Below are 7845 nucleotides of genomic sequence, written 5' to 3'. Positions count from 1 at the left end.
TCAAAAAAAAAAAAAAAAGAACCTGAAAAGAAACTGCCAGGTTGTGAGAAAAAGCACCCCTGTCAGGGTAAGAGAGACTCTGGCTCTGCACTCTATTAGAGACACTATTCCTCCTGGGTGAACGGTGCCAGCGGTGTCTCCCACGCACAGAACTCTCACCCAGGCGCGGTCACGCTCCGCTTTCCCAGCCCTGAGGGACAATCCTTTTGTGGATCCCAGGGGAAAGGGTATCCAGAGAAGACAGTTGGAGGCAAGCAACCCAAGGCTGTGACATTTCAAGGTAACTGGGATAAAGACACTGGGAAGTCCACTGAGGGGGAGCGAGCGCCTGCATGCTCACTAGGTGTGGATGCGATGATGCTAGGGCACATCTGGGTGGTCATTGACACCAGCAGAGGTGGAGACTTGGAATGCAGAAAACAGGAGAGAGCCCTTCCCTTGCTGTTACCTGCTGCAGCCTGTAGCTCTGGCGGGATCCAAACATCCGCGCCCTTCCGCAGAGGAACACCGCTTCCACTGGACTGGGCATCCTCCAGGTATATTAACTCAGAATTCCATCGGACCATGGCTGGGCATTCTCTGAACCTTTCTGGGATGTCCCCGCAGCTGCTAGTGGCTCTCGCCTGCCTGCTTCTGACTTGTGGCGCACTGAGGGAACAGGTACCCTTCAGTGAAAACGTGTCCCACGGGGAGCTCCATCTGCCTCCTTGGGGAGCGCTCGATGGTGGCAGTCACCAGAACCCCCGTATTCTGATCACCAACCCTGGGTTCCAAGTGCCACAGGGCCGCTCGGTTTGGCTCGACCCACTGCGGGATCTGGTGATTCAAGTGCAGCCAGGCGACCAGTGCGAGGTGACAGTGCTGGACATCCCACGGCTCCAAGGAGCGCTCTCCCCGCGCCAATTTCCCTGCGATTTCGGGGCCCGCCAGGTCAAATACATTCACTTCGGCTCGCCCATCGCCACAAGAACCCGGATACAGCTGCGGCTGCGCTACGAGGCAGGGAATTCCACGCTGGTGCTGCCCTTTACTCTGCAGGTGAACGTAGTCTTCCCCAAGCTTCAGTTGGTAACGTGCAACAGGCCGTTGAAAGTGTTCAGACTGCTAGGCTGCAGCCAGGCCATTGACGGGAGAGTGCTAAACTTCACCTCAGGCAGCAGGTGCAGGCTCACTTTGCTTCCTCACCCTGGCGGACCACTCCCCAAGTATGGGCACTTGGTGGATGCCGCTGGGACCCCTCTCTCCAGGGGCCATATGGCCGACTGCGAGACTTTTATCCAGGCTGGGATGCGCTACCAGCATACTGCCACGCCATCCTCACCCACCAGGGACTATGTGCCCATGCTGGTGGAGCTGCTAGGGCCAGAGTCTCCAGGTACTAGGTCAGCAGAGGTGCTGGCCCAGGAGTACTGCCAGCTTCAGGTCAGACTTCAGAAGGGAACCAGGAGCACAGCGCCGAGACCCAGTTCCGCGGCTCTAATGATGGTGAAAGTTGAACAGTTCCTACTGACAGCCCTGACCCCTGATGCGCTGGCTGCCGAAGACAGCGAGTCAGACCCTGACGACCTAGTCTTCAAAATTCTCAATGCCCCTGAGGCTCCACCCGGACACCATGGTCGACAGGGTTCTGTGGTGAACACAGATGACCCTCTGGGCCTTCCAGTCTCTTTCTTTACCCAGAAAGAGTTGAGAGAGCTGAAAATTGCCTATCGACCCCCAACAGGGAGCTCAGAAGGGGACCGGGTCTTTCAGCTGGTACTGCAAGTGGAGGATGAGGATGGTGACACCTCTGAGCCTTTTGTCTTCGTGGTGGTGGTGAAGTCTTTGAATGCTCTGGCTCCAACAGCTGGCTACAGCGCAGGACTTGCCGTTTATGAAGGCCAGGCAAGGCCCTTGTCCGATGCCCAAAACTTTCAGGTCAGTGATAATCCCAAAGAAATAAGAATTGCTGCGGTCAGAGGTTTGCAACACGGGCAGCTGGTGGTGCGTGGGGCACCAGTTGGGTGAAGTGTTTCACACCAGCAGACCTAAGTGCAGGGCGAGTGGTGTACCAGCACGACGGCAGTGACTCTTACAGTGACAACGTCATCCTCAAGATGGAGGATGGGCACCACCAGGTGGACTTCCTCTTCCCCATCACCATCGTGCCTGTAGACGATGAGGCACCAGTACTCACCACCAACACGGGGCTCTCAGTGACTGAAGGGCAAGCGGTCCCGATATCCCCCTTTGTCTTATGTGCCACCGATATTGACTCCGAGGACTCAGCTATCCTCTTTGTGCTCGAAGACCAACACCCGGAAGGAAAAGAGAAAAAGAGGGGTGAGGCTCTGACCCCCGGTTCCTACAGCTCAAACCAGTACACAGGCAAGATGCTGCTGAGGCAGGCTGAACCCCCTTCGTCCCCTCTGCGCAGTGACTGGTACTATGTGGAAAAGGAGGGCCTGTATGAGAAGGCAGTGACTGAGTGGCTACAGAGAGATATAACGGAGGGGAGACTTTTCTTCTCCCACCTAGGACCACACAGCCCATCGACAGTGACCCGTCTGGCTTTCCGTGTGCAGGATGACCATGACCCACCAAATCTCTCCAACCAGCACCTCCTGACCATCAGCATCCAGCCAGCAGAGACGCGGAGTCCTCAGCTATCTCCAGAAACTACCCTGGAAATGACCGTGCAAGGATACCAGCTCACTCCCTTCCAGAAGAAATTCCTCCAGTACATTGGCCAGAACTCAGATGACCAGAACCTGTGGTATACTCTCCTGACAGGACCAACAGATACGGACAGCAACCACCAAGTGCCGGCTGGAGAAATCGTGCTCACCGACTCACCAAATAGACCCATCGTTCATTTCACCCAAGCCCAGGTCAATCATCAAAAAATTGCTTATCGGCCCCCACAGAGGAATCTAGGTATCGTACCTCGAGTTGTACAATTCACCTATAAGGTGGAAGACACTGCAGGTAGCAGTGTGCCCGGGACATTCACACTATTCCTGCAGCCTTTGAACAGTCAGCCACCAAAAGTCATCAATAGAGGCTTTGCTGTCTTAGAGGGACATAGCTTTATTCTTGGCAGAGGCGAACTCAATGTTTCAGACCCTGACACCAATGTTGATCAACTTTTCTTCGTTTTAGTTTGGGGTCCCCAGCACGGACACTTGCAGTACTTTAAAAAGTATATGGTTCCAGGTGAATCGTTTATGCTAGCCGATGTTGTCAATGGGAGCATCTCTTACCAGCACAGCAGAGACCAGGCTACCAGTGACGTCATCTACCTAGAGGTAAGTGATGGAGTACACCACATACCCATCACTGTCCAGGTTTCCGTGCTGCCCACTGTGGCTGAAAGAAGTCCCGGGATCTCTTTCACAGATACTCGAGTACTGGCTATTTCTCTAGATGTGCTTGAAAATGCAGCTTCTGAGGTCACTGTGGGTGTTACCCATGGCGGAAAGGATCTGATGCTATCCTTCATTGTGGAGGACAAGCCTAAACTGGGCATCATTCTGGTGAATGGTTTGCCGGCAGAACGAGTCACCCAGGAGGACCTCCTTGGTGGGGCAGTAAGCTATGCTCACACTGGAGGTGAAATCGGCTTCCGAGGGGTGTGCGACGTTTTCAGCTTCATCCTCTCCACAGATGCCCGTCACCGGACCGTGGGAGACAACATGCCAGAGAGGGTGCTGGTGGAAGTGACAGTGCTGCCCGTGGACAACACGGCCCCCAAAGTCTTGGTAGGAGAGCCCTTCGTTGTATATGAAGGTGAGAAGAACCTCTTGACCCCACAACATGTCAACATTGAAGACGTGGACACTTCCGAAGATGAAATCCTTTGCACTCTGACTGCTCAGACATCCTCTGGCTACCTGGAAAACTCGGCACCAGCTCCTGGTTCAGAAGTGTCACGGGCTGGCAGCCCCATCAGTGCCTTCTTCATCAAGGACGTCCGAGTGGGGCGTGTCAATTACGTACAGAGTATCCACAAGGGAGTAGAACCAGGAACAGATCACTTCACCTTCTACTGCTCCGACGGCGTCAACTTCTCCCCGAATGTCCTCCTCCCTCTAACCATCTTGCCCACCAATGATGAGCAGCCTGAACTTTTCACCCATGAGTTTGTGGTATTAGAGGGGATGAGCCGGGTCATAGACAGCTCACTGCTCAATGGGGTAGATGCTGACTTCCCACCAGAGAAGCTGCACTTCCGACTCACGGTCCTGCCCCAGCACGGACGGATCCTACAGCAGCTGGCCACAGGCAGCAAGCCCATCCACAGCTTTACCTTGCAGGAGATCCAAGAGCCCTCTTCCATTGTCTATGAACACGATGACTCAGAGAGCACGGAGGACAGCTTTGAGGTCTGGCTGAGTGACGGCAGGCACAGCGCTCACAAAAAGGTGCCCATTGTTGTCATTTTGGTGGATGATGAGGCTCCACAATTGGCCATCAATGATGGGCTGGAAGTAGAAACTGGACACTCGGAGATCATCTACAAACCGCATGCTCAAAGCCACAGATCCTGACTCAGATAACAAGAGTCTCAGTTTTGTTCTCCACTCTGAGCTTCAGCAGGGGCTTCTGCAACGACTGAGGAAGCCAGGAGGAGACGTGAGGAGCAACCTCACTGTGGGAATGAACTTCACCCAGGATGAAATTGACAGAGACCTTATCCGTTATACCCACACAGGCCAGGGAGAAGCTGTTGACCTTCTCAAATTTGATGTGACTGATGGGGTTAACCCTTTGAGGGACCACTATTTCTATATCACCATTAGCAACTCAAACAGTGTCATCCCTGAGGAAGTCAGCAAAAGGGTCACCTTGACAGAAGGTAGCAGAGTGACCCTCACCACTGAACTGTTTAACACCAGTGCCATCCACAGCCCTGGTGAACAACTTCAGTACTGCATCAAACGAGCTCCTAGGACAGGCCACTTGGAAAGCTCTGACCAGCCCGGGGAACCCACAGCTTCTTTTACGCAGCTTCACCTGGCCAGCAACAAGATATCCTATGTCTGTATTTCAAAAGATGAAAGCAAGATGGATCACTTTGAGCTTAGAGTGACTGGGGGACACAGCTCTGTGTCCAGAGTCTTCAGGCTGTTCGTCACAGATCAAGACAACAAGAAACCTACCTTGACCATCCAAACACTAGTCCTGCAAAGAGGGGACAGCATAGTGGTCACTCCTTCTCAGTTGACAGTGGAGGATGAGGACACTCCAGCTGACTTTATTCTTTTTACCATCACACAGGTGCCCATCCATGGCAGGATTTTGTACAATGGTAGCCATCCTGTGACCACTTTCACCAAGAAGGACCTGACAGAGAACCTGATTCTCTATCGTCACGATGGCAGTGAGACAACCAACGACAGTTTCTCCTTCACCGTGACGGATGGCATCCACGCAGGCTTCTATGTCTTCCCAGACACTGCCCTGGAGATACATGTGCCTCAGATGGTGCAGATCCAGATAAGCCCCATTAGCGACAGGCTCCCACAGATTACTATCAACAGGGGAGCCAGGGCCTTGACGATCCTTCACACTGAACACGTGGGTTTCCTCATTACCAGCAAGTATTTACAAGCAACCCATCAGGATGCTCCCCACAGACTCCTAACCTATAAAGTGACCAGCGGACCAGAGCATGGCTACATTGTCAATGCTGGCCTTGGAGATGAGAGCACGCACACCTTCACACAAGGTCAGTCAGATTATTTTCCCTAGTGCCTCTATGGTCTATCTTCCTCAGTGGGTTAGAGCTCTCAGAGCTCTGTAAAATGGTTCTGACTCTAATTTTGATTTTTTTTTAAAAGAAAAGAGAAAAAGAACATAGTATAATATCAAATTCCTCATTAAAAGAACTTGTCCTTTTTTCAACTATTCGTTAGAAGAGCCATTTAACAGAAAACCAATGAACCTTGTAATTACACCTTAGCATTTGGTGTATCTGGTTATGTTTATTTTAATAACATGTTTTGAAGTCAGGAATGTCAATTGTCATAGTTTCTTAGTAGAGTCTAGATTTTTAAGATAATTGTCATCTAGATTTGAGATATAAATAATTATGTCATCTATTTTAATGTACTATTCAAAGTAACTTCCAAAGCTGAAAGTTCACCCCTGCAGTTCCAGCATTCGGGAGGCTGAGGTAGTGGGATTGCAAGTTCGATGCCAGTCTGTAACAAATATCAGGCCAGATTGGACTACACTGTAAATTCCCATCTCAATGTAGGAAAAATATTTATTAAAAACGCATAGAACTAAGTCAGCCTAAGTGTACAAAGGACTGTATTTTAAAATCATTTTTCTTTTAAATTTGGAGTTAATAGTGCTGAACTAGAAAGAAGTTCCCTGCTTTTCCAGGTTGTATGGCACCAGAGGTCCCTGGGCCACTCTTTATATTTCTTTAGGTAGCTTTGCCCAGGAGATATAAAGAGATAAGAGATGCATGGAGTGCTCCACCATCAACACACATGAGCCTGACTGTCATCGCAGAGTAACATTCATGGAGAGGGTTTGTCTTGGCTACTTTTCTATTGCAGTGAAGAGACACCATGACCACTAAGACAACTGATAGAAGAAAGAGTTTATTGAGGCTTGCAATCTTAGAGGGTGAGTTTGTATGTAAGGGAGCAGGGCAACCAGCAGGGAGGCATGATGCTGGAGCCATAGCTAAGAGCTTACATCTGATCCACAAGCACAACACAAAGAGAGAGCCAACTGGGCCTGGCACGAGCTTCTGAAATCTCAAAGCCCACCCCTAGAGACACACCTGCTCCAAGGAGGCCACACCTCCTAGTCCTTCACAAACAGTTCCACCAACTGCAGACCAAACATTCAAATATATGAGCCTATGAGTGGAGGGGTATTCTCATTCAAATCATCGCCGTGTTTAAAACCTCACGTGGCTAGGTTTTTGGACTGCTTCTAAAAATCATATATGGTTCTATAAAAATGTGTTTGTCTAAATAAATTCTACCTAACAGCAAATCGTCATTAAAATACTAATGATTACTAATATAAGAAACAACCACAGATCTAAGGAACAAGTTGTTTAAAGGCAAGGGTTGTAGACAATAAGAAAAAAATCCAGTAGCTTTGTTTTCATTTTCTTTGCTCTCAAGACATAACATTAGCTGCTATTTAAACTAATTTTGACAAAGAGTTGACAGACACCAGTCATTAAGGCAAGCTCTCTGCTCAAACAGAAACTTAAGATCATGTGGCCTGGCTTTTCACAGAGTGGCTGGATGCTATAAAACATGTATAGCCAGCATGGCTCCCTGGGTGTGTACCGCAAAGCACATGCTAACAGCAGCACTTTAAAATGTTCTTTTATGTTTGCCTTTCTACTTTAAAAGACAGATCTGTTGGCCAACACGGTGGCTCAGTAGGTAATGGTGCTTGCAGCCAAGACTAATGACCTGAGTTCAGTCCTCAGGACCCACATGGTGGGAAGGGAAAACGGACTTCTGCAAGCTGTCCTGGGACCTCCATTTGTGTACCGTAACACCCACACATTAAATAAATAAGTGTAAATGGAAGCTTAAAGTACTTCACCAATTTTTAAAGTTGTGTTTCACTCCCACACCATATGAAACACGAGTTGCCAATATCCCTTTCCTGTTGTACACATGCTTAGTACAGTGTAGTGTCTTCTTGTTTAAAGCCGACATTGATGAGATGCAGATCTACTACATCCTGAACAAGGACCACGGCAGCGCGACAAGAGATACCTTCTACTTCTCTGTTGGAACCAGTGGTAAGTCGAGCAAAGCCCTAGAATGCACCACAGTGAGTAAGCGTCAGTATACAGCCGCCAACAGTGTCTACCCT

The 7845-nt window shown here is 49.8% G+C and overlaps 1 protein-coding gene across 1 annotated transcript in view; it reads left to right on the top strand.

Annotated features, from left to right (window-relative positions):
* The first annotated feature begins 564 nt into the window (after positions 1–564).
* The window catches only part of Frem3 (FRAS1 related extracellular matrix 3), a 67108-nt gene continuing 59827 nt past the window's right edge, over positions 565–7845 (top strand). The window contains 4 exon segments of the mRNA XM_032887859.1: positions 565–2002; positions 2005–4496; positions 4498–5710; positions 7679–7771. Of these exon segments, the coding sequence (XP_032743750.1) occupies positions 565–2002; positions 2005–4496; positions 4498–5710; positions 7679–7771 (5236 nt within the window).

The sequence above is a fragment of the Rattus rattus genome, chromosome 17 (assembly GCF_011064425.1).
Source record: "Rattus rattus isolate New Zealand chromosome 17, Rrattus_CSIRO_v1, whole genome shotgun sequence".
Classification (NCBI taxonomy): domain Eukaryota; kingdom Metazoa; phylum Chordata; class Mammalia; order Rodentia; family Muridae; genus Rattus; species Rattus rattus.
The sequence above is the reverse complement of the archived record's forward strand: the minus strand, read 5'-3'. Positions and strand labels throughout refer to the sequence as shown.